Consider the following 27,422-nt stretch of genomic DNA (forward strand, 5'->3'; position numbering starts at 1 on the left):
TTAAATTTGTCCTGCTGGACAGCAGGAAACCCTCTACACGGAAAGCCTACTCCTATAAGTGGGCAAAATTCGTTCATTTTTCCTCTGGTTGTTCCAGGGATCCAGTTGTGGCAGGCTTTCCTACAATTTTTGATTTTCTGCTTTCCCTTTTGGATAAAGAGTTAACAGTTTCATCGTTGCAAGTTTATTTGGCGGCCATCTCAGCTTACCATTCACAGCTTGATGGACATTCCGTGTTTGCTCATCCTGATACCAAGCGGTTCCTTAAGGGTATTACTAGATTGTACCCAGCGGTTCGACAACCTACCCCAGCTTGGGACTTGTCTTTGGTTCTTCGGGCTCTGTCGGGGAGGCCCTTTGAGCCGATGGCTACTGGCTTTCTCCAATTGTTGACTTGGAAGACGGCCTTTCTAGAAGCTATTACGTCTGCAAGACGGGTGGGGGAGCTAGCAATTCTTCGATGTGTCGATCCCTATTTGTGTTTCACCAATGAAGGTGTGATTCTTCGGCCTGATATCACCTTTCTTCCCAAGGTGGTCTCGTCGTTTCATTTGAACATGGAGATTTGCTTGCCGGTGTTCTTCCCTAACCCGGCTACTGACAATGAGCGCAGGTTGCATGCTTTGGACGCTAAGCAGGCTCTGGCGTTCTATCTCCATCGCATGCATCCCTCTCGGAGGGATTCCAGACTTTTTGTTTCCTATGCCCAGTCTTCTCTAGGGCAGAGGATTTCATCTCAAAGACTGTCGAAGTGGATAACAGAAACCATTAGACTTTGTTATCTACTGAGTAAAAAGCCTCTTCCAGGACCCATTCAAGCTCACTCCACCCGAGCCATGGCGACTTCGGCAGTGTTTATGAAGGGTGTTCCGCTCCAGGACATCTGCAGGGCTGTCACCTGGTCCTCCGAGCATACCTTCATGCATCACTATGCACTGGACTTGCATGGACACTGGGAGTCTTTGGTGGGCCGTGTGGTGCTACAATCTATTTCCTGCTGATGGACCGTTGCACCCTCCCCCAGGTAGGACCTTGGCTTGTTAATCTCCCATCAGTGTGATGCACAGAGACCAAGAAGAAGATAAACAGGTTTCCTACCTGTAACTGATGATCTTCGAGTGGTCATCTGTGCAGTCACACTCCCCGCCCTCCTTCGCCTCTGTGGCCGGTCCATCTGTGGGCTGACGCAGCGGTCAGAAGGAACTGGCGGGATGTCCGCTCCCGTCTCAGTGGGCATGCGCAGTGGGGCTTCTGGGCATATGCACTGGGACGTCGGTGCGGAAATCTGCAGCTTTCAAGTTTACCGATCGAGATCGGAGCTGGCACCTTATCCCATCAGTGTGACTGCACAGATGACCACTCGAAGATCATCAGTTACAGGTAGGAAACCTGTTTATCTCTGCCTGTAGCATTATGGCTGTCTCCCTTTGCTTAAGCATTTCAATACTTTTTTTCACACTTGATTTGTGCCCAGCTTTGCATTTTCCACCAATTACTCTGTACCAGTTAGTTCCTAATATTAAGTAGCAAAGTCTGTTTTTTCAGCCTTCAGCAGGCAAATATATTACAAATCTCAAGAGATTACCAATTTCTTTGGATGCATCTGCAGTATTTAATTCAGAGAAATTACTGCCTTCTTCCTAATAGTTACCTGGGTGCACACATACAGTCCAATACTCTTCCTCTTCCCTTATCTGACCTTGTACAAAATGATTGCCAAATAAGCGTACAGAATTTGCAATTAGGACAACTTTCAAGCTCTCCTTTCTTGTTCCCACAGTACTTGACTTTGTGTATAAGCATCTCATTAGCAGAAAGTCTGCCACTGAATATTATAGCTCAATCACCTGGTGCCAGTGCTTCTGGTGAGGCCATTGAAGTGCCAAAGGGGAAATTCATACAAGCAACTGTGCCAACTAGATGTATATCCAGACTGATTTGCAATTACAGTAGGCTTTGAAGCTTTTGAAAGGCGGACAGGGGAAATCGTATGTTAGATAGACATATGATGCCATAAGAGGTGGCTCTCCAGGTAGAGCTCCAAATCTTTACCTTGTTGAACCTGTGGGTGCTTATCTTCTTTATCCACATTACATAGAAGGGGCTTATATCTCATTCCAGAATGTACAGCTTATTTTGCAGAAAGGTCATATTAAAATGAATAGAGGCTGAAGAACAAAACAGAAGAAACTCAAATGTCACTTTGTTTATGGGAGAAAATAAGAAAAGCAATCAACTTGATTTTAAAAAAAGTCCTTAGAGGGGAGATCATGCCAAAATAGCTGCTCTATGCAGGTGAGGTCATTCACAGAACACTGGAAGGTTTCAAAAATGTAGGAAGGTGCCCAGCCAAGCATCCTCCTAGGGTGGAGGAGGAAGCCATTTGTGAATGATGTTCCTGAGGCTATTCTGAAGAACCTCCTAATCTAGTGAAATACAGAAAAGCTAGGATTTATTGAATTGACCCACTACATTAAGGCTATGGCAGCTGTCTTATAGCAGCTGGGGGATGTATGGGACAAGTGGCTGCAGTTTGATATCGCCATCTGCAGAATTTGACTTGTTTTTAAGATTGTTATATAGTACGAATTAATTTTTAATTCTGTATATTTACTGTTGTTCCCTGACCAGAGCCCACTGAGGAAAGGGAAGGCTGTAAATAAAAAATAAATAAATATTCTTTGCTTCGTTGAAGAAATAGGCACCACACTGGAAAATGACTGCTCTAAAAGGACTCACTCCTGTTGCTTCATAATGTGACCATTTAATTTGATATTTGAATCTGAACTACATGGAGCTGCATGGAGCAGGGGCTGAGTTCCGCCTACCACCCACAGATGGACGGAGAGAAGGAACGCGTAAACGCTCTTCTGCAGCAATACTTGAGGTGTTATGTGAATTACCAACAAATGAACTGGGTTGAGCTGCTTCCCTTTGCTGAGTATGGATACAATAACAGTTTGCACAGCTCTACCAAAGCCTTTCCATTTCAAATTGTGAATGGCTATGACGGAAAGCCTTTTCCCCTGCTCCCCAGCAGCCAAGAAACCTCGCCTCCCACCTCCTGTCAGCAGTGGTGGGGGGAGATCAGAAAAGGCTGGGCTATCATACAGGAAAACTTAGAGTCAGCCAAAGGAGACTATAAGACCCACTTCGACAAAAAACATTCACCAGAGTGGGAGTTTAAAGTGGGAGAAACAGTTTTCCTGTCTACTAAGAATTTGCCTCTGCCACAAACTTGTAGGAAACTGGCATACGAATACCTGGGTCCATTCAAGATAAAACGAGTGATAAACAAGGTGACAGTAGAACTGGGGTTGCCTAAACTGTTTAGTAAAATTCACCCTGTTTTCCATTGCAGTCTTCTTTGGAGAGATCCTGGAATTACGTCATGGCACCCCCGCCCTCCAGAGCCCCAACCTATTCAAGTGAGGGGTCAAAGTCATCATGAGGTGCGGGAGGTGTTAAGACGCCAAGCTGAAGAGGGGGGTCTTGTATTATTTGGTGCGTTGGAAATACTTTCCACCTAGCTGCGATGAATGGGTCAAGTCATCAGACCTAAGGGCCCCCCTCCTACTAAAAAGATTTTACCTACTGCACCCAGACAAACCCCAAGCACGAGCTTGGGGGGGGCAGTATGTCAGCCAATGTAACTTTACTGAATAAAATGCTTAGCTGAACTGATGCCATCTTTAAATGCTGTTACTAACCATGAGAAAGGACCTTGGATATCAAAGTAGAAAGTGCAGATGTTGCCAATGCCTGATGTGAACATTTCTTCCCCTTGATACTAACAAAGGCAGAAATCCCCCCCTTTGAAGATAAAGCGCCTCCAGGGACAGCCACCTGGCCATCCCCGGAAGACTAACAATAAGATGAGAGAGAGAGACCGTGTGAATCTTTGCACCTCACCTCAGCAATGTTTAGAATTGTGGCTTTGTATAGTTCCCTTTGATGTACCCCAATATAGCCTGCCCTCTAATGCTACAATGTATCAGTCTCCATTTTCCTTCGTTCCGATGCTTATGGATTATCAAATAAAGCCTAACTTTGCAACATTTCAAGGTCTGGTCAATTTGAGATTCCATCGTCTGACATTTTGCCCATTTCATAAAGTAACATCTCCAAAATTATTTCAAAATTCTCTAAGTATTACCTTACATAGGCCTCAGATCAATATCCTTTCTACTTCAAATGTCTTATGTTCTTCAAAAAGTTTTTCAAAAAACTCTGAAGGCACACACACAGTAAAGACAAGTATAAATAGAAAGTTTCAGTATATAAAAGAAACAAGGAAAATACTTTTACAGCAGCTTCTACTAAAAAGAACTATAATGTGTGCAATGTTTGCACAGTTGAATGTGTTCAAATTTCCAAAGATGCAGCAAAGATCACTAGCTTAAATTACAAATTCTTAGAAGAAGATACAATTCAAATGCAAGAATTCCTCTTCCTACTCTTCTTTAGGCCTAAAGCAGGATAGTACAACTTAATTCTATACTGAATTAATTCTTTGTCATGAAGTTCTCTTCTGAAAGCCATTTTGAAGAATACTGAGTATGTCAGCGACAAAACTGTCTATTGTCTGTTTTTTTCCTGTTAATCTGCTTGAAGATTCTGCATTTCTGAACATTCTTTGACTTCTGATAGCCAAACCCTCCACCACCGCCTCTTTTCTGTAGTCTTCTCCCATGACTGCTGTTGACATCTAAAAATGGTAAGTTAAGGAATGCACATTCATAAACCTTTGCTACCTTACGAGCTAGAATGTTAAGGATGGGGTACAGTTCAGAGATTAAAAAAAGTTACAACACACAAAACACTTCTCAGAATAAATCTGTAACTTTGGCAAAGATGAAGAACGCTTCTCTAAATATCTGCCTCATGGTCATCACTGTTCTGAACATTCTATACGTTTTCTTACAGTGTTAAATTTAGGTATCGAGTAAGATCGCTGCTATTTTAGATTGTAACTAATGGCTGGTTCCAAAGGCCAATATAGCCATTCCATTTAAAGTACATAGAATATTTGCACATGAGAATGTAGAAACAGCATTTCCAGTTCTACACACTGACAGAAAAATACATGAAATCCTAAATATTTGGTCTGGCATCACCATCATGCAGTAGTGGCATCATGTCATGGTCAGTATAAACTGTTTACTTCCTTTCCAGCTACATATTGGCTGATGAACCATTTTGGGACTAGAGATGCTGAATTTTCAGCCATGTGCCATTTGACAACAAGAGGAAGATATTTCTTCATCCTACCAAAAAAAAGACTACCAGTTAACAAGCGATTCACTCTTACCTATTTGTTATAAGAAGGGGTGAGTGTTAATACCTTGCAATAAAAGGATACTGAGATCTACAAATGGTGGGACTTTGAAGCCAAAAGACAAGGCAACCTTGTTCAGATCCAAATTATTGACACTGTAGATCTGCTTGAGTGAGTGGGAATCATATGCTCTAACATAGGCTTTGTATGCTTCTTGAGCAGACTTATTAAGGAAGTAGTTTTTCTCTATCAACTTCTCCAGCTGCAAAAAATTCATGAGATGCATTTAGGTATACTCAATGAAGGAATCTTTTTTTTTAGGTAACTGACATTAGCTAACTGACATTACCAGTCCCTGGTTAAGCATTATGCTCTTCTAGTAGTAATTTTCTGCTGATCCCCAGCCCTAAGGAGGCCTAGCTGTCCTTGACAAGGGCCCCAATCTGGTGGAACTCTCTGCAGATGACATGCAGGCCCTGTGGGACAAACAGGTTGCTTACCTGTAACTGATGATCTTCGAGTGGTCATCTGTGCAGTTACACACATGGGTTTTCCCGCCGGAACGAACCCGACCTCGGAGAATTTAAAGCTAGCCTAAGCGTTTATTTTGGCACGCATTCCCTCCTGCTCTGGGGAGCAGGCATCCACTGCGCATGCCTGGAGCGAGGGGAAGGTGCTCCACCCACCCAGTTTCTTCTAGCCGCTGCATAGAGGAATCTTAAATGTAAAACGTAGCAGAAAAACCAGCAGCGGAGAAGGCTGGGCGGGCATGTGTGACTGCACAGATGAACACTCGAAGATCATCAGTTACAGGTAAGCAACCTGTTTATCTTCATCGTGGTCTCTGTGCAGTCCCACACACGGGTGAATTTGGAGCAGGGTGACTAAACAAAAATTTTGAATTTGGTGCATGTATCTTGTATAAGGATTCAATACATTTGGACGTTGGAGGAACTGATGCCGGCTTATCCCAAGCTTCCTTCAATGTTTCTAAATGGACAGGTAGCATTGGTAAGAAGGATCCTGCAGGCAAGTCAGCGTGGACCAGGTCATGGACCACGTCTGATACCCTTGGCAAGTCTGTGGTTAATTTTATGTTGAGTGTGTTTGCCATATTCGTGAGTAGATTCAGATATGCCTTTGATCCCTCAGATGGAGATAGGTCAGCTGGTTTTGTAATGTCAGGTGCCGGTGATGATGGGGATGAGACTGAATGTGATGACTTAGAGTTTTCAGCTTCGGAGTCCTCTTGGACTTCTACTGGAGTCGCGGGTCTGTCAAGTACCGGTGTTATCACAGATAGAGGTTTTGTCACCGCGGTAGCTTGGTCTGAATGTATGGTATGTTTGGATGTCGATGGAGCCGGTAACGTCTGTTTCAGTTCCTGTCAGTGCCGATAGTAGGCTTCATCCTGGTACCCGTGATGAGGGTCTGCAACGTGCTTGTAACGATGGGCTTCTTTTCGATGGTGAGGTTGATAAGATTCCTCACGGTATCGAGGTTGGTCTTCCTCACGGTACTGAGGTTGGTCTCGGTCACCCTCACGGTACCGAGGATGGTCACGGTACGTATATCGATATTCAATGGATGGAGATCTAGACGACCTGTAGTGGTGACGCCGGCACGGAGATGGCGACCGAGATCTGGACTGGCTGTAATAGTAGTATCGATCTCTACGTCGACTCGGAGTCCTTTCTCGGTACCGACGGGCCGGAGATTCCCGATGGAGTGGAGAGACAGCAGAATCCTTAAATGCTCTTGGCGCTGACACCTCACGGAATTAATGCACCTCGAGAAGGTTGGCTCTTTGTTGGAGTCAAGGTGATGGTTCCATGGACTCCGTGGCTAAGATGTCTTCAGGCAGGGACTCGTGGATGGATGGTGACTAGGATCGAATCCAATCATCGTCAGCAATCACATCAGTGGGCATCGAAAGTTCTGGTGGAACAATTGGTGCCATAGATTTCGATACCGAGGTTTTCAGTACCGATGTAGTAGTGATGGTGTCAAAAGTTGTAGGATCCCACTGGGTCCTCAAAGTTGACTTCGATGTTTTCGACTCCTGCTGTCTTTTTGACAACGGTTCCAAGTGATGTTTCTTCTTGGAGTCGTCCGACTTCTTAAGTGTGCTTGCCAAACTTAAGCTTACTGGGAACTGATGCCACTGAAGCTGCCGGTTTCGCCACGTCCCTTTGCGGGGGTCAGGGAAGGCGGCGAAGTTTGGGACCCAGAAGCATGGGACATCACAGGCCGCAGTGAAGATTCTAGAAGATGACTCTTCAGCCTTGCAGCGCGGTTTTTCTTGCCTGTTTTCTGAACTGGCTGCAATGGATACAGGCGTCGGTTCTGTGGGCCTCCCCCAAGCAAAACAGGCACTGAGAGTGACCCTCTGTCGAGGGGATTTTCGTCCTGCAGCGAGTACACTTTTTAAAAGTGATTTTTGGATCCTTTCCTTCCATACGCCCGGGGGGGGGGGTAGAGGGAAAGAAGGTGAAGCGATAGTAAAGCGGGTAAGATATATTTTTTAAAAAAACAAAAAATTACGATACCAATAGAAGAACGAAGAGTAAGACGAAGGTTGAGGAAGGACAATGGTAAAAGGTAAGAAGGCTAGCAAGTTGAGGAGACGCAACAAGGAAGGACTATCCTGGGCAGTGGTTAGGAAGAAAACTGGGTGGGTGGAGCACCTTCCCCTCGCTCCAGGCATGCATGGTGGATGCCTGCTCCCCAGAGCAGGAGGGAATGCGCGCCAAAATAAACGCCTAGGCTAGCTTTAAATTCTCCGATGTCGGGTTTGTTCCAGCAGGAAAACCCATGTGTGGGACTGCACAGAGACCACGATGAAGATCTTATGCAATTCTGCAGGGCCTGTAAGGCAGAGATGTTCTGCCAAGCTTTTGATTATAGACAGCAGCTTCTGGCACCTTTTCTTCCTTTTTTGTCCATAAAGCAATTTGACTGTAAAGGCATGTACACTTCTCAAAATGTATTTGACAAGTTATAAGATTGGATTATTTGATACTTTTTCATTAGCATAAAAAAGTATAAAAAACTATCTCCCCCAAGCTTTGGGCAACAAACAATTATCTTCCTGACTGCAAAACAGTGTGTTAAGACACAGCACAGGCCCACCCCCAAGTTCTCCAGAATGCTCACTAGATGGTCTGCAAATAAGACAATGTAGGAGTTTTAAAATCCAACCTCCCCTTCTCTCCCAGAGCTGGACATTCTGCAGGCACCCAACCTAGGAGTTGAAGCCTAGAGCTAAAGCCAGGATGAGGTGGAATGCATAGGGTAAGAGACCACAGCTCAGATCAAGAGTAGCACACTGCTGCTACTGTTTTCTCACGATGGCTTTTCTGCTCCCCTAGCTGTGATGGAAGCATCCTGAAAAGACAGGCAAGCCTTTGAGACCAGCTCTTAGGGGTATGAAGGCGTATGATCGCCAAGACAGATAAAACATATAGCAGTACAAAATCTAATTTTACCTGAGACTGGATATCTGAAATTTTGGACCAAGAAAATTCAAATTCATTTAATGGCACCTGAAAGAATTGTTTTTAGAAACAGAAGAGGGGAGTCACTTTATTTGCAGAAACTACCGACAGACCGTAATTGTTCAAAAACATTCAATAACATCAGAGTCCCCATGCTGGAGCAGACCCAGCTCAACAAGCCACTTCCCACAGGGGTCCAACAGAAGGTTCCAGGAACCTTACAAGCAGAGAACGAAGGCCAAAGCCTTAGCTGTCCCTTAGCAACTATTTTCAGATGTATACTACCTCTGAATACTGATAATATGTGTAATCACTGATGAATCTCCCCTCCATGAAATTTTCTAATTTCTCTCTAAAGCCATCCAAGGCCTGCTCTGCACAGGCAGGAGAATGGGCTGTGCTACACAGAAATTTTTCACATTTGAATGCCCCCATTTAAAAACTTCCTTATATGCTGACTTTTTTTAATCCACAGGAGAGACATTCTAAACGAGCTCCTTATGCAATGCTTGATTTTACTTACAGGAAACTACTAATGTGAGAAAACTTTGGTAAGTATAATCCTCCCATCTACTGTCTGAAGCAAAATAGATTATTCTACTGCCTCAGCGCTCTGTTGCCTCATTAACTAGGCCTGAGCAATCACCACTACCAGAGGGGTGAGTTCCACAAGTTAACAGCACTGTGTAGATGATAACTTTCTTCTGTTTGTTCTCAATCCAATGGCCATCAAGTTCACTGGGTACTCCAAGTTTTAGTCTTTGAGGAGAAACATGTTATAAACCTCTGTCAGATTCTCCTTTAGTTGACTTTGGTGTGATGCAATTTGTGTAGTGAGATGGGAAGAAACAAAAAAAGTAGTCATGAGCCAGAACCACACCCAGGGCTTTTTTGTAGCAGGAACCCCTTTGCATATTAGGCCACACTTCCCTAATTAGGCCACACACCCAAGAGCTTACAGGGCTCTTAGTACAGGGCCTATTGCAAGCCCTATACTTACAGGGCTTGGCTACATCAGGGGTGTGTGGCCTAATATGCAAAGGGGTTCCTGCTACAAAGAAAGCCCTGACCACACCTATGCCCAATTTCATATCTTCTCTGGAATTGAATTATTCCCTCAAACCCATAATTCCAAGTTAACTTCATCTTCACAATTTAGCTTGGAAGCCAAAGCCACCTTGGACTAAATCCTGTGTCAGAAAGTTAATGGCATTTTCAGACATACAACACAGGCTTTTTTGAAGCACCTTCAAGTAAGGAAGGACATTACACATTAAGTCTGTCATAGGACTATTACTGTGATGGATTTCTGTCCACATGCATCACACAACTTTCCAACTTTGCACCATTCCCACAAACAATTTGTGTCAGAGACACTGGGGTTAAAGGACAAGTCCTCTTGTGGATCAAAAACTGGCTAATTAATAGGAAACAGTGAGTAGAAATGGGCAATTTTCTCATTGGAGGATGATAATCAGTGGGGTGCCGCAGGGCTCAGTATGGATCCGATGCTTTTTAACTTGTTCATTAATGATTTGGAGTTGGGAATAAGCAGTGAAGTGGCTAAGTTTGCAGATGACACTAAATTGTTCAGGTTGCTGAGAACCAGAGAGGATTGTGAGGCACTCCAAAGGGATCTGTTGAGGCTGGGTGAGTGGGCGTCAACATGGCAAATGAGGGTCAACATGGCCAAATGCAAACTTGGGGCCAAAAATCCTAACTATAAATACAAGTTGATGGGGTGTGAGCTGGCGGAGACTGACCAAAAGAGAGATCTTGGGGTCGTGGTAGATAATTCACTGAAAATGTCAAGACAGTATGCTATTGCAATAAAATAGGCCAATGCCATGCTGGGAATTATTAGGAAGGGAACTGAAAACAAATCAGCCAGTATCATAATATCCCTGTATAAACAGATGGTGCGGCCTCATTTGGAATACAATTCTGATCACCGCACCTTATAGCATCGGGAAAAGTCCAGAAAAGGGCAACTAGAATGATTAAAGGGTTGGAACACTTTCCCTATGAAGAAAGGTTAAAATGCTTGGGGCTGTTTAGCTTGGAGAAAAATTGACTGAGGAGTGACATGATAGAGGTTTACAAGATTATGCATGGGATGGAGAAGGCAGAGAAGGAAGTACTTTTCTCCCTTTCTCACAAAATGAGAACTCGTGGACATTCAATGAAATTGCTGAGCAGTCGGGTTAGAATGGATAAAAGGAAATACACTTCTTCACCCAAAGGGTGATTAACACATGGAATTCATTGCTACATGAGGTAGTGGCAGCTACAATCATAAACAGCTTCAAGAGGGGATTAGATAACCATATGGAGCAGAGAGGTCCATCAGTAGCTATTAGCCACAGCTTATCGTTGGAACTCTCTGTCTGGGGCAGTGATGCTCTGTATTCTTGGTGCTTGGGGGGGCACAATGGGAGGGCTTCTAGTGTCCTGGCCCCACTGGTGGACCTCCTGATGGCACATGGGGCTTTTTGGCCACTGTGTTGGACTGGATGGGCCACTGGCCTGATCCAACATGGCTTCTCTTATGCTCTTATGTTCTTAAGTTAGGAGAGAAGAAGACGATGACTGCAGATTTATACCCCGCCCTTCTCTCTGAATCAGAGACTCAGAGCGGCTTACAATCTTCTATATCTTCTCCCCCCGCAACAGACACCCTGTGATGTGGGTGGGGCTGAGAGGACTCTCACAGCAGCTGCCCTTTTAAGGACAACCTCTGCCAGAGCTATGGCTAACCCAAGGCCATTCAAGCAGTTGCAAGTGAAAGAGTGGGGAATTAAACCCAGTTCTCCCAGATAAGAGTCTGCACACTTAACCACTACACCAAACTGGCTTGTATAAGGAAGCAGCTTGTATAAATGCCCCACTCCCAACATGTGCAGCAGTACTGCTAAAGATCTCCATTGTGCCATTACCACTTTTATTTCCCTTCTCTCCTAACAACTGCATAACACACAAAGTGAAAGTTTATGACCATTTCATAAACTGGGGGAGCAAAAACCTAATAGCTCCAGTACTATTATAAATATGGTGGATCTCAATCCAGCACATCTAAATTAGAACCAAGATCACCACCAATGCATGTTCATAGAATCATAGAGTTGGAAGGGGCCATACAGGCAATCTAGTCCAACCCCCTGATCAATGCCGGATCAGCCTAGAGCATCCCTGACCAGTGTCTGTCCAGCCACTGCTTAAAGATTGCCAGTGAGGGGGAGCTCACCACCTCCCTCAGTAGCAAGGGAGCATATTGTGTTTCATTCACTACATTCCTTGAGGCTTTACATTCCAATGGCTGAAAGCACATCCCATTTATGCGATTTCATTTATGGCAGCTGCTTTGCATTGCTACTAAGTTGGTTTCATTAAATATTCTCTGGGAATCAGATAAGTGGAACCCCAAAACAGTTGATTAATCATTACAACTACTGGCAGCTTAGATGGAGCACTCCACACCAACATACCCTGGCTTGCTTTAGGTAACGCAGGAAACCCAGTTCTTCAGGCCGTAAAATAAGCAGGGCATGCCCTCTCCCATTGATCCCACGGGCAGTTCTACCAACACGATGAATGTATTCCTTTGGAAAGAAACAATCGGAGAGCAACTAATAAGTTCATGAAAGTTGGTATTTTTAAAGTGAAAATAGTAACACTGCAAATAGATTCAAATGCATGTATTGCATAAAGGTAAATGTGCATGCGCCAGTCATTTCCGACTCTGGACTGACGTTGCTTTCACAACGTTTTCTTGGCAGACTTTTTACAGGGTGGTTTGCCATTGCCTTCCCCAGTCATCTACACTTTACCCCCAGGAAGCTGGGGACTCATTTTACCGACCTCAGAAGAATGGAAGGCTGAGTCAACCTTGAGTCGGCTACTTGAACCCAGCTTCTGCCAGGACCGAACTCAGGTCATGAGCAGAGCTTGTCTGCAATACTGCAGATGACCACTCTGTGCCACAGGGCTCATTATATATTGCATACATGCACACAAACACGCTCACTTAAAGCCTCTTGGTCCCCAAACAGAAATGTTGCACAAAGAATGAGTTTAAATTTTTGGCAATCCAAATGTTAACAAAAAACTTCAAACAGCAAAGAGACCTCAGAAACCCCAAGGGCTGTTCCATTCCCTACTTACATGGCACACTGACAGCATTCTAGCTACCACAGACCTTCCAAGAGGCAGGAAGCTTCTAAGGTAGCCGTGCCCCATGTGGCATGCTGTTACAATGCTACTACCAGCCATTCTACAAGCTCGTAGTAAGCATGAGTGTGGTTTTGTCATTAACACTGTCAGAGTAGGATCTGGGAGATCCAGGACCCATGGAAGCTTGCTGACTAGAGGTGTGTGTATATGTATGTACGTGTGTATACACATAGAGAGAGTACAACTTTGCTCAGGCCTGGAAAGCCCACACACACCACTTTGAACAACCTGGACAAAAGACATGACACAATTCCATGCAAAAGCTAATGATTAAATCAGGTTTTGCAGCAACTGTACTTTTAAAACAATGACGGTCTCAAGTATCTACTGTCTGAAACCTTGCAGAATTCCAGAAAACATAATTACCTTTGGGTCATCTGGTGGGTCATACTGAACTATCCAGTCAACCTCAGGAATATCCAGTCCACGGGCAGCAACATCTGTGCACAACAGGATCCCAGAGTCTGCATTGCAGAACTGGAAAAAAGTGGTTGTGCGCTTTGTCTGTTTCTGCTTGCCCTAAGAGAAACAAATGTGCATGCTTCAGGTAACTGATGACAGCGGGGATTCTGTTCATAGAACTCTAAAGCTAAAGCAATCTCATACATGATTATATCAAGCTACTGTATAAACAAATGGTACATTATAATCCACCAAGGTCAGTATTTTCTGCTGTCAGCAGCTCTTTGGGGCTTCAGGCAAAGAAAAGCATTTTCCAGCATCTTCCACCAAAGATACTTCAACTGGAGAAACCATGGACTAGGGATGGGCCTGAACTGAATTCCAAAACACATTTTGTCATGAACCAGGCCAATTCGTGGTTCATCCACCCATTAACTGCCATGGTTTTTGTGATGGTTCATGGCCATCTCCTGGAGGTGTGCCACCACATCAGTACAACACGGCGAGGCTTTTAAAAATATTTATTCTATGTGGCTCTGATGCTAAGCAAATTTAGCCACCTCTGAACTACAGTACTTGCTCATTTTCTAACACTGCATATGCCATTAAATGCCAGCAGTGCCCTTCAAACCCTATGCCAAAGGATAAATGGACACAAATCTGACATCAAAAATTACAAAACTGAGAAGCCTGTAGGAGAACATTTCAACCTCCCAGGGCACTCAATGGGAGACCTCAAAGCAGCTGTTTTATTGCAAAGGATGTTCAGAAGCAGAGTGGAGCAGGAGATTGCTGAGCTCTTAAAACACACAGGACAATGGAACCCCCAGGGATACTGGCTGCTTATCTCAATAGACATGCTAAGTCACTCAGTTCTTACTTATATCCATAAATTAAACTTTGTTGATCTTAATGGGGCCACTGGTTCTCACTTCTGTTGTTCTCCTTTATTATCTGTATGCCAATTCGCTGCTATTTACATGTCCTACCATATTGTTATTCCAATCTTAACTGTATTTATTGCTCAGTTACTTATGCATCTTGACTCCAATTAGCTCTTCCTGACAACTAACCTGCATGTAATATTTGAGAAAATCTATTTCAGTGTATGTGAAGAAGAGGAATTGCAGATTTATACCCCGCCCTTCTCTCTGAATCAGAGACTCAGAGCTGCTTACAATCTCCTATATCTTCTCTAACCATTAGATGATTCTAATGGTTGAAGCAGGAGTTCAGTCAGAAGAGGTATCTTCTATACCTCTCAGCCCCACAACAGACACCTTGTGAGGTAGGTGGAGCTGAGAGGGCTCTCACAGCAGCTGCCTGTTCAAGGACAAATCCCATGAGAGCTATGGCTGACCCAAGGCCATTCCAACAGGTGCAAGTGGAGGAGTGGGGAATCATATCCGGTTCTCCCAGATAAGAGTCCATGCACTTAACCACTACACCAAACTGGCTCTCAAGTGTGCATATGCTGAGTCTCTGTTCTCCCTTGAACCCAGGGTTGAACTTGGTTTCTCTTAGGGTGCTGCTGGACTCTAGCTTCGTTCTCACATCTCTGTCAGCTCTTGCATTTATGTGCTAATTTGCTGACATTCGTTGATATTACTGTCCACCTGATCCTATGTCAGCTCAACTTATGCATCTTGCCCTTTCCTAATGGCTGCCTCACCCTCTCTTTTCCTGTAAGTAGGACTTGAGGAGATTCTATTCCATTGTTTGTATCTTTAAAAGTGTGCTTGCTTATGAAAGCTTATACTTTGAATAAATCTTTGTTGATCTTAAAGATGCCCCTGGACTCAAACTTTGTTCTGCTGCTTCAGACAAAGATGGCTACCCGCCCCCCCCCATAATGTTAGTTAGCACTCTAAAATACTTCTTGTGTCTCTTATTATAAATTTGATCAAAGTAAGCTACACATGGTCTGAGGAACAACAGTTTACCTCAGGCTACTTCCACATACAACCTAAGAACACTTTTGCAGGAGTAAACATCCTTGAATAGTCCTGACTGGTATTCTGAGTAGATCTGTTTATGATTATTCTAATGGTTGAAGCGGGAGTTCAGTCAGGAATCTCATGGCTCACTCCCTTCTTACACTACAAAAGTACTCAAAATATAAACTACAGAAAACACTAGAATCACAGAGTTGGAAGGAATCTCCAGAGTCACCTAGTCTAACCCCATGCATAATGCAGGAAACTCAGAAACACCTCCCCCTAAATTCACAGGATCTTCATTGCTGTCAGATGGCCATCTAGCCTGTTTAAAAACCTCCAAGGAAGCCCACCACCTCCCAAGGAAGCCTGTTCCACTGAGGAATCACTCTAACGGTCAGGAAGTTCTTCCTAATGTTGAGCCGGAAACACTTTTGATTTAATTTCAACCCACTGGTTCTGGTCCAACCTTCCGGGGCCACAGAAAACTATTCCACACCATCCTCTAGATGACAGCCCTTCAAGTACTTGAAGTTGGTGATCATATCACCTCTCAGCCACCTCTTCAGGCTAAACATCCCGAGCTCCTTCAACCTTTCCTCATAGGACTTGGTCTCCAGACCCCTCACCATCTTCGTCTTCTCCTCTGGACTCGTTCCAGCTTATCTATATCTTTCTTAAAAATGTGGTGCCCAAAACTGAACACAATACTCCAGGTGAGGTCTTACCAGAGCAGAGTAAAGGGATATCATCACATCACGTGATCTGGACACTATACTTCTGTAGATACAGCCCAAAACTGCATTTGCCTTTTTAGCCACCACAGCACACTGTTGACTCATGTTCAGCGTATGATCCACTAAGACCCCTAGATCCTTTTCACACATACTGCTGCTAAGACAAATCCCCCCATTTCATAACCATGCATTGAATTTTTCCTACATAAATGCAGAACTTTACATTTCTCCCTGTTAAAATCCATTTAATTGATTTTAGCCCAGTTTTCCAGCCTGTCAAGGTCATCCTGTATCCTGTTTCTGTCTTCTTCTATGTTTGCAACCCCTCCCAATTTTGTATCATCTGCAAATTTAATAAGCATTCCCTCTATTCCTTCATCCAAATCATTTCTAAAGATGTTGAACAAAACAGGTCCCAGGACAGATCCTTGAGGCACTCCACTCGTCAGTCCTCTCCAGGAGGATGAGGAACCATTCACAAGCACTCTTTGGGTGCGATCTGTCAACCAGTTACAAGTCCACCTAACGGTAACAGGATCCAAACCACATTTTATCAACTTGTCAACAAGGATAGGATGTGGAACCTTATCAAAAGCCTTACTGAAATCAAGCTAAACGACATTTACAGCATTCCCCTGATCCAGCAAGGCAGTCACTTTCTCAAAAAAAGAGAGATTAGGTTAGTCTGACATGACTTGTTCTTGAGAAACCCATGTTCGCTCTTAGTAATCACATCCATTCTTTCTAAATGTTCCAGCACTGACTGTTTGATGATTTGTTCTAAAACTTTTCCAGGTATAGACGTCAAGTTGACGGGTCGGTAGTTACCCGGATTGTCTTTTTTCCCCTTCTTGAAGATGGGGACAACATTTGCCTGCCTCCAATCTTCCAGCACTTCTCCTGTTCTCCAAGAATTCTCAAAAATAATAGCCAGAGGCTCAGAAATTACATCCACAAGCTCTTTTAGAAGCCTTGAATGCAATTCATCCGGCCCTGAGGACTTGGTGTCATTTAAAGAAACTAGGTGTTTATGTACTACCCCTATGCTGATCCTAGGTTGGAACTTCATACCCTCCTTATATGTTCTGTTTCTGCCATGTTGAGCACCGTTTCCCTCAGAAGAGAAGACTGAGGAAAGTAGGAATTGAGCAGTTCCGCCCTCTCTTCATTACCCTTTACAATTTCACTTTCTTGCTCTTTTTCTTACTCTGAACATAAAAAAGAACCATTTTTTTGTTGTTTTTAGCATCTTTGGCCAGCCTAAGCTCATACTGAGATTTGGCTTTTCTTACTTTTTCTCTACAAGCACTGGTGATTTGTTTATATTCATCCTTGGTTATAAGGCCCTCCTTCCAATTCCTAAAGGAGTCTTTTTTATTTTTCAAGTCTTTAGAGAGCTGTTTATGGAGCCACTTTAGCTTCTTTAGGCTATTTCCATTTTTTCTTCTCATAGGAATCATCTGCGATTGCGCTTTCAGTATTTCGCTTTTAAGAAACTTCCACCCCTCCTGAACCCCCTTCCTCCTAAGTATTTCTGACCATGGAATTTTACCCAGCATAGTTCTAAGTTTGCCTTTCTGAAGGCCAAGCTATAGGTCTGACCAAATACAGCTTTTCCCTTCCCTAAGATTGTAAATTCCAAAATCACATGGTCACTACTGCCCAGGGTGCCCACTATTTCCACTTCTTCAATCAATTCTTCCTTGTGGGTGAGAATTAAATCCAAGATAGCAAATCTCCTTGTTTCCTTATTCACTTTCTGGAAAAGGAAGTTGTCAGCAAGACAAGTCAGGAATCTATTTGACTTTTCATTTTTAGCAGAGTTGGACTTCCAACAGATGTACGGGTAACTGAAATCTCCCATGATCACTGTGTCCCTTCTCTTGGAGAACTTTGCAATCTGCAGTAGGAGTCCTCTGCCCGACTTGGTGGTCTATAGCAGACCCCCACCATAATATCAATGTTATTTCTTACTCCTGTCAAGTCTGCTATGGGTTACTCAATATCTGTATTAAGGTTGGTTCTGAAGTGAAGGAGTCTGGGTACTTTACAGTGTACACCGGGGGCTGCTAGCTCACTCTCCTGCCCCCTCTCTAGAAATGCCTTTGTTGTGTAACCTGCTTTGAAATGCTAACCTGTGAACAAGATAGTGGCGCCTTCCCAGCCTTGTTCTCTGTGGGGAGTATGGGGTGTCAAGACTTCGGTCTGGGAACGAAAGAAGTAGCATCCTAGTGTGAAGATGTGTTGCATAGATTGCCCCCCGTAGGAATCCTTTAGATTCATACTTTAAATACTGGATTAGTGCATATGTGTTTCAGTCCTTCAATCTCTGCCATGGTCCACAGTTCTGATTACAATAAACTTGCTACTTTATCAAGAGACTCGTTATTGAATTCAGCCGACTTGACATTTTGAAGGACTCCCTATCTTGGAGTTCAACCTTTCCGGCAACTGAAAAGGCGATGTCCGAACAGTCTCCGGAGAATGGAGGATTCCCAACCAGAGTGGAGGGGGCCGAGACACCCTGGCACACCCATACTGCCAGAAGGACCGCAGCCTCCCCTCCACAGTTTCAGCTGGTGGCGACCCCACGGCAATACCAGCCAAGAACCTCCACTACGCTGATGGATCAAGCCCCGGTCCGTCGGGAGGCGATCATGACCCGCCACACCAAGCGGGTCCAACTGGCCGAGGCCGCCGCCGTCCACCCGGGCGAGGCGAGCGAAGGCGCCAGCGCCGCGGGGGCGCAGGACCTCGAGAGTGGAAGCGAAGGGGCCGAGTGCGGAGCGGAGGACGGAGGGGCGAGCCCCAAGGACCAGACCGATGAGGAGTACGAGACGTTTCGCGCGATGGTCCGCAGGGAGATCGACGGGGCGGTGAGAGACCTAAAGGACCAGATGCAGACCCTGACCGCGCAGCTGGGCAGAGCGCTGGGGGTGACCGGGGCTCGCCAGCAACAGCCAGCCCCGGCGGGTCCGCGGGGACCCCCGGCTCGACAGGGCCCCGCCGCTCCTCCACCCGGAGCGGCCCCGCAAGCCCCAGCGGCGCCCCCCCCTGCCCCGGTCAGACAAAGAGACCTGGGGGGGGCCGGGAGCTGGACGCCACGTTCGACGGGGACCCGGAGGAAGTGAACTACTTCGCGATCCAAGCAAACAGCTACATGCACTACTGGGGGGACTCATTTCCCGATGAGATGAGCCGCGTGGACTACCTCGGGTCGAAGCTACGGGGCGCAGCGAAGAAGTGGTATGTGAGCCTATGCGAAACCAACAGCCCGGTCCTCCATTTCGTAAACACTTTCGTGCAGGCCCTGCTGACCCAGTACGAGGACCCCCTGCAAGAAACCCGAGCGCTGGCGGCGCTGCGGAACATGAAGCAAGGGGCCCGATCCATCCGGGAGTACGCGGCCGACTTCCAGGCCAACGCCGCCCGGGCTCGGAACTGGAACGAGGTGATGAAGATCGAGCACTTCACCAATGGGCTGAACCCGAGCATCCTGGATAGAGCGCTCACGCAAGCCCGCCCCGATACCCTGGTGGGGTGGATTCAGCTGGCGGGGGAGGTGGAGACCAACCTGAAACGAGTGGCGATGCTGCGCCAAGCACTGGCCGCCGGCAGGGGAACGCCGAAAGCAAGCCCCGGGAAGGCTGAGCCACCTAAAGTCAAGAAGCAGGCGGTGGCTGCCCCGGGGGGGCCCCGACGTTGTTTTCGGTGTGGGGACCCCAACCATCTAGCCTCCGGCTGCCCCCAATCAGCCACCGGGGCCGCCCCACCGCAGGGAGCCACCCGCCCGGGCACCCCCGGCCCCAAGAAAACCACCGGCCGCCCTAAGGACGCGGCGAAGAGCAGCGCGCTCCTGGTGCAAGACGACCTACAAGAGGAGGAGGTGCGTCTGTCAGAGGAGCTGGCCGAGCTGGCGTGGGAAGAGGAGCCGGCGGGAAACGACGCCGACCTGCTTTGAATGGTGCCAACCAGCAGGTCGACCGAGAGGAGGCACCGCTCACGGTGAGACCCACGGGAAGGTTGTACTTTATAGTGGTCAAATTGTTGAACCCAAAGCTAAAAAGGTTCCTACAGATCCGGGCCCTCATAGACTCGGGCTGTAATAGAGAGCTGATTTCCCCCAAGGTGGTGGAGGCTCTGGGATTGAAACGCTTACAACTGCCCCACCCCATGCACTTTGAACAGATGGATGAGTCAGTAATGGGGGGGGAACCCTGCACGCAAGAGACTGAGCCGTGCCCCCTGGGGATTGAGGATCACTGGGACTCAGAGACGTTTGTGATCGCGCCCGCCTGCGGCTACCCCGTGGTCCTGGGAGTGGGGTGGTTGGAAAAGCACGAGCCCCTCATCCGCTGGAGAGCCCAGACCATCAGATTTCCCGACCCAAGTTGCAACCAGCACCTTTGGCAGGCAGCATGGGGGCCACGAGCGCCAGCCGCTTGGGAGAGGGCGTGCGTCCTGGTGGAAGAGGTGCACCATGTCCCGGACGCCTACCGCGACCTGATGGAGGTATTTAGTGAGCGGGAGGCCAACCAGCTACCCCCCCACAGGAGCACAGACTGTGCGATAGAACTAATCCCCGGGGAAAGCCTTCCCAGGGCCAAGCTCTACCAAATGGGGTGGGCTGAGAAGAAGGAGCTGCGAAAATTCCTAGACTTGAACTTGAAAAGGGGGTTCATCAGACCCGCGACGGCCCCCCACGCGGCCCCCGTGTTGTTTAGAAAGAAAAAGGACCACAGTCTTAGGCTTTGCACGGATTTTCGTGGGATTAACGCGATTTCCATGTCAAACGCCTACCCCATCCCCCTCATCAAAGATTTGCTAAGCACGGTGGCGGGGGGGAAGATTTTCACAAAGCTTGACCTGCGGGACGCGTACTTCCGAGTGCGCATCAAGGAGGGGGATGAGTGGAAAACGGCGTTCAACACCCCGATGGGGCAATTTGAATATTTAGTCATGCCGTTTGGATTGCAAGGGGCACCGGGGGTGTTCATGAATTTCATAAATGATGTATTGCGGGAATTTCTGTACAAGGGGGTGGTGGTGTACCTTGATGACATCATTATTTATTCGCAAGACGAACAATCCCATGTGAAACTAGTGAGGGAAGTGCTGGCCACCCTGCTGAAGCACCAGCTCTACGCCAAGCTGTCTAAATGCGAGTTCCACCGCACGGAACTAGACTATTTGGGCTTCCGGGTGTCTGGGGACGGGCTGGCCATGGATCCAGCCAAAGTTCAGGCAGTTCTAGAGTGGGCCCCCCCGAGGACACGTAGACAGCTCCAAAGTTTCCTCGGATTCTCCAATTTCTATAGGACATTCATTGAGGGGTTCGCCCAGATCGCTCTGCCCCTAACAGACCTCCTGAAGACGAAGGGGAAGGGAGAGGAGGCAAAGCGACCAGGGGCCAGGCTGAATTGGACACCGACTTGTCAGGCGGCTTTCGACCGGCTTAAACAACTGTTCACAAGCGAGCCGGTCTTAAGCCACCCAGATGAGCGGAAGGGGTTTGTGGTCCAATGCGACGCCTCCGACGTCGCCGTAGGAGCCATTCTCATGCAGAGGGATGAGGAGGGGAAGCTGAGACCCTGCGCTTACATTTCGCGAAAGTTCTCGGAGGAGCAGAGGAACTGGTCAGTGTGGGACAAAGAGGCTTTCGCTGTCATGTTTGCACTGAAAACTTGGAGGTCCTGGTTGGAGGGAGCCAGGGTGCCCTTTGAGATATGGACGGACCACAAAAATCTAGAGGCACTAACAGGGAAAAGAAAATTGAGTGAAAAGCAAATCAGGTGGGCGGGCTTCTTCTCCAGATTCGACTTCACCCTGAAACACATCCCGGGGACCCGCAATTTCCTAGCAGACGCCCTGTCCAGGCTCCCACAGCATGAGAGCCAGAGAGAGGAAGTGGTAGATTCCCTGATCCCCCCCACACAAGTGGCGGCTATGGTCACTACCCGCTCGCAGAGGAAAAAGGAATTGAGCGGGCTAAGCAAAGAACGAATCACCCTAGAGGCCGAACGGGAGGGAGGTGGGCGGCCGGAGGGGTTGCAGAAAAGAAAAGACGCTCTTTGGTACAAGGGGGAGAAACTGTACATCCCGGAAATATTAAGGAAAGAAATTCTCCAACTATGTCACTGCTCCAAATTAGCTGGGCACTTCGGCTATGTAAAAACCTTGCACTTGGTGCACCGGCAGTTCTGGTGGCCGTCCCTAAAGAAGGATGTGTCGGACTTTGTAGCTGGTTGCCCGGTGTGTGTGATGGCAAAAAGGAGGGGGGGGAAACCCCCGGGACTCCTACAGCCTCTGGAAACAGCAAAACGGCCATGGGCCATGGTGTCCATGGACTTCATAGTCGAGCTACCCCCCTCCCGGGGGAAAACAGTCATACTGGTGGTGGTGGACACGTTTTCAAAACAAGCCCACTTCATCCCCTGCAGCCAATTACCCACGGCCAAGAAACTAGCGACTTTATTTTTCGACCACGTGGCCAAACATCACTCCATCCCTGACAAGGTCATAAGTGACAGGGGGCCTCAGTTCGTTGCCACCTTCTGGCGGGAGTTTTGTAAGTTACTAGGGATGGAACAGGGGCTAAGTTCTGCCTATCACCCCCAGACGGACGGACAGACTGAGAGAGTGAACGGGGTGCTAGAGCAGTACCTACGGTGCTTTGTGAGCCTACGCCAGTCGGACTGGGTGGACCTCCTCCCCTTCGCTGAATACGCTTACAACAACAGCGCTCACAGTTCCACAAAAGCATCTCCCTTTGCAACAGTGTTCGGGTATGAGGGAAAGCCGATTCCCATGCTGCCAGGGGGGGAGGGATTGACGGGCTCAAGTTTCGAGCAATGGTGGCAAGGTCCCAGCCAATGTTGGCCAGCCATTCAAGAAAACCTGAAGCTGGCCAAGGAGGCGTATAAGAAACAGTACGATAAAAGCCATGTGCCAGTCTGGGACTTGAAGGTGGGGGACTCCGTGTACCTGTCAACAAAAAACCTGCCTCTGGCACAACCGTCTAGGAAATTGGCTTTTAAGTTCTTAGGGCCATTCAAAATCAAGCGGGTAATCAACCCGGTGACAGTAGAGTTAGACCTCCCCCCTGCTCTTGGTAAAGTCCACCCTGTTTTTCATTGCAGCCTACTGCGCAGATCTCCGGGGCCGTCCAAATGGCATTCACAAGATTCACCAACCCTCCCCTCGAAGGGGGAGTGCCGGAGCCTCTCGGGGCCCGAGTTCCGGAGCCATAAATGTGACTCGCCCTCCTTGCAAGGCCGCCCGGCAGGAGGGGGATCCTAGGGGGGGCAGTATGTCAAGTCTGCTATGGGTTACTCAATATCTGTATTAAGGTTGGTTCTGAAGTGAAGGAGTCTGGGTACTTTACAGTGTACACCGGGGGCTGCTAGCTCACTCTCCTGCCCCCTCTCTAGAAATGCCTTTGTTGTGTAACCTGCTTTGAAATGCTAACCTGTGAACAAGATAGTGGCGCCTTCCCAGCCTTGTTCTCTGTGGGGAGTATGGGGTGTCAAGACTTCGGTCTGGGAACGAAAGAAGTAGCATCCTAGTGTGAAGATGTGTTGCATAGATTGCCCCCCGTAGGAATCCTTTAGATTCATACTTTAAATACTGGATTAGTGCATACGTGTTTCAGTCCTTCAATCTCTGCCATGGTCCACAGTTCTGATTACAATAAACTTGCTACTTTATCAAGAGACTCGTTATTGAATTCAGCCGACTTGACAACTCCTTTTATTTTTACCCAGAGACTCAACTGAGCTGCCATGCTCAGATTCACATATTTCTTCACAAGTATATACCTCCTTCATACATACTGCTACGCCTCCGCCCTTTTTCATTTGCCTGTCCCTTTTAAATAAGTTGTACCCCTGAATCCTAATATTCCAGTTGTGAGTGTCATCCCACCAAGTTTCAGAAAGGCCTATTATGTCATAGTCTCCTTCACCTCTTTTCAGCTTGTTTAAATGTCTTCCCCTCTTTTCAGTTTGCTTACAAATTCTGAGTTGTAATGCTTTTCATGTTAATATATGCAAAAGCAAAGGAGAGTCCATCTTTTGTTCATTATGGAAATCGAGAAAACAGCTTTAGTGCACCAACCCAGATACAGCTAAAATGGCAGAAAACTTCATTCTAACAAACAACTTCAACCTTGTTCCTCAGATAAGCATTCTGAAGACAGATTTAAGGATGGCATTTAAAGGTTTATTTATGACTCCACTGCTGAAATCTTGCTTAGATGCTGACATTCTTGTTATGCACCCCCAGCCTCCATAAAGGGACACCTGCAATCTGCAAAATACTTCAAAGCAGCAGGCATTCTTCAAGATTCAAAGTCAACTCAATACCTGGCTGCATTTTCAAAAAATTAGTCTCTTGATAATCATTCTGCCAATCACTACCTGGCAAAAAGAGGATCTCTTTACACTAGATCAACACTGGCCTTGGGATTCCAGAAGCTGAGCATTAATCCTTATGTAAGTTTGGGTGCTTGGCTAATGAAAATATAATTGCTAAACTGACTGGACAAAGTGATTAATGCTTACTATGACAGTGATGAGGCACACTGTGAATGACTTAAATCCCTGAGACCAGGGGTGGCCAACGGTAGCTCTCCAGATGTTTTTTGCCTACAACTACCATTAGCCCCAGCCAGCATCGCCAATGGCTGGGACTGATGGGAGTTGTAGGCAAAAACATCTGGAGAGCTACCGTTGGCCACCTCTGCCTTAGACAAAAGAAGCTGAGCTACTTCAGATCACAGAAAGATTTACATTTGAGTTATCCAGTTATCCAAAATTATTATATTTGAGTTATTCAAAGACGTTTGAACTTGAAAAAACAACTATGAAACTGGATCTCACAAACTCCATGCCTGAGCAGACAGCACTTCTACATGCACAGAGAGATGCTGCTGAGTCCTCTTCCCAGCTCCTTTAAGGAAGGATCTCTGGAGTTGGGAGGGGGCCAGTGAGATCCACCAGCACCTCATTAATGTACTCTCACAGAAGGTAGGAGAAGAGTGGGATTTTGCAATGCAATTTTAAAAATAAAACATCAAGAAAAAGCACAAGGATCCCACAGCAGAAAACTAAAAATATAAAATGCTCTCAGTCTGGGAAAACATGAATTGGCAGGGCATTCGAAGCTTCTCTCCCCGCCCCCCAGGAAAGGGAGGGAGGGAGGGAGGGAGGGAGGGAGGGAGGGAGGAAGGAAGGAAGGAAGGAAGGAAGGAAGGAAGGAAGGAAGGAAGGAAGGAAGGAAGGAAGGAAGGAAGGAAGGAAGGAAGGAAGGAAGGAAGGAAGGAAGGAAGGAAGGAAGGAAGGAAGGAAGGAAATGGAAGTGCTGGGGAAGCATGAAATAGCAGGACATTTCAAGCTTCTTTCCCCCCACACACTCAGATTAGCAATGGCAAGGAAGGAAGGAAGGAAGGAAGGAAGGAAGGAAGGAAGGAAGGAAGGAAGGAAGGAAGGAAGGAAGGAAGGAAGGAAGGAAGGAAGGAAGGAAGGAAGGAAGGAAGGAAGGCAACAGGGGAAAAGACTGACTGAGAGAAAGAGGAAGGGGAATGGGAAACAAAGCAAATAGGGGGGGGGAAAGACTGACAGAAAGAATGAATGAATGAATGAATGAATGAATGAATGAATGAATGGGAGGGAGGGAGGGGGAGAGAGTTCGAAACTGAAAGAGAGAAAAAGAGAAAAAAGAAAGGAAATAGGAAGGAAGGAAAAGGGAGGGAAGGAGTGAAAGAAAGGAGGGACAAAAGGAAGAAAGGAAAAGAAAAACGGGATAGCAACCTACCTTTTAAACTGCTGACTGTCTGCTCCACTGGCCAGGGGGAAGTCAAACCTAGTTTGCCCTCCACGGCATTGTGCCCGCCCCCGTGCCACCTCCTCCCTCCCTTCCCCACCCCAGGTCAATTTCAGGCTGTGTAAAGCCGTCTGTCTTTCTCCCGCCGCAGACCACCTCGTCGGTGGGGAAAATGGTGTGCACTGACCAGCTGACTCATCTCTCAGGCAGACCAGCAGCAGATCGAAAGGACGGCGTCTGAAAAGGGCGCCACGGCTGTTCCTGCCACTGGCCTGCCTGAGAGACGAGTCAGCGCTCGGCACGCACTGTTTTCCCCACCGACAAGGTGGTCGGCGGCGGGAGGGAGACAGGTGGCTTTACACAGCCTGAAATTGACCTGGAGTGGGGAAGGGAGGGTGGAGGCAGCACGGGGGCGGGCACGATGCTGTGTGGGGGGGGGGGCAAACTAGGCCTTTCTTCCTTTTGTCCCTCCTTTCTTTCACTGCTTCCCTCCCTTTTCCTTCCTTCCTATTTCCTTTCTCTTTCTTTTGACTCAGGGGGGATGTCGTCAGGAGGTTTCGCAACCTGGGATTGAGGCCTGCGTGGCCTGGTGCCAGATTGCAACCCTGCAATTGGGAAATGCCGACACAGTCCAACAAAGGAGCCTTTGAACTATAGCACTATAGAACTATAGCACAATACTACAGGAAAGGTTAATTAATCAGATTGGAATTAAATTCCTGGTGGCAGCATTACATATCCAGAGAGAGAGCAATAACAAGGAAGTTAAATACCCACCATATCTAACCACAAGATTAAAAGAGAGGAGTTGTGACACAGGCTATTAGCACGAACCAAACACTTACATGAATGGCCAAAACTGGCAGGTCAATGTAGTTCAGAAGCTCATAGTGGTACTTTACAGACATACATGAAGAAAAGAAAACCATCAGCTTCTTTTTCCGATTCTTCTTGAGAAATGTGAACAGCAGGAGAAACCTCTTTTCTGAAGGACACATTACGTAACCCTAAACATAGTTTGAAAATAGTTATTCACATAAATTCCTGTGCACTTTTATTTTTAGATTAAAACATTCAATTAAATTAAGAAAAAGAACTGGCTACTGGAAACTTATTTTTTACTTGAAACACTCTACAATTTTCACTAAGACCTAAAAAAAGGCTCTGAATTAATCAAGTCAATTAAGGAATAACTGTTATCAATATTTTTAAAAGCTCAGATAAATACCTATATTATGCCTCTTAAAGCTTCATCCAGAAAATACCAAACTATATGAAGATTTAGTGAATGCTGCAATTTACAGGTTGGGTTAGTAAAAGTGCCGTAACATTCTGTACAATACAAAGTACACAGCTAGGATTATAAAAAGCATTTACAGTTTTAATTTTTAAAAAAGTATCTAATGGAAATATCTGATTTTGACATGAAAAACCTCCTGTATTTGTCATGGGAATCTTCCATGTGGTGAGTGCAAAGGAGATACTAAACAATTCATGCGTTTACACAGAAACATTAAGC

General features: G+C 46.5%; 1 protein-coding gene across 1 annotated transcript in view; it reads right to left on the reverse strand.

Moving 5' to 3' along the window:
* Window positions 1-4,260: 4,260 nt before the first annotated feature.
* The window catches only part of DDX18 (DEAD-box helicase 18), a 33,277-nt gene continuing 10,115 nt past the window's right edge, over window positions 4,261-27,422 (reverse strand). The window contains exons 9-14 of the mRNA XM_060261211.1: window positions 26,749-26,910; window positions 13,372-13,524; window positions 12,261-12,374; window positions 8,767-8,823; window positions 5,363-5,540; window positions 4,261-4,708 (exon numbers count right to left, since the gene is read on the reverse strand). Coding sequence (XP_060117194.1) covers window positions 4,563-4,708; window positions 5,363-5,540; window positions 8,767-8,823; window positions 12,261-12,374; window positions 13,372-13,524; window positions 26,749-26,910 — 810 coding nt within the window. The 3' untranslated portion in view covers window positions 4,261-4,562. The remainder of the gene's footprint in view (window positions 4,709-5,362; window positions 5,541-8,766; window positions 8,824-12,260; window positions 12,375-13,371; window positions 13,525-26,748; window positions 26,911-27,422) is intronic.

This window comes from Heteronotia binoei, chromosome 21, assembly GCF_032191835.1.
Source record: "Heteronotia binoei isolate CCM8104 ecotype False Entrance Well chromosome 21, APGP_CSIRO_Hbin_v1, whole genome shotgun sequence".
In the NCBI taxonomy this organism is placed as follows: Eukaryota; Metazoa; Chordata; class Lepidosauria; order Squamata; family Gekkonidae; genus Heteronotia; species Heteronotia binoei.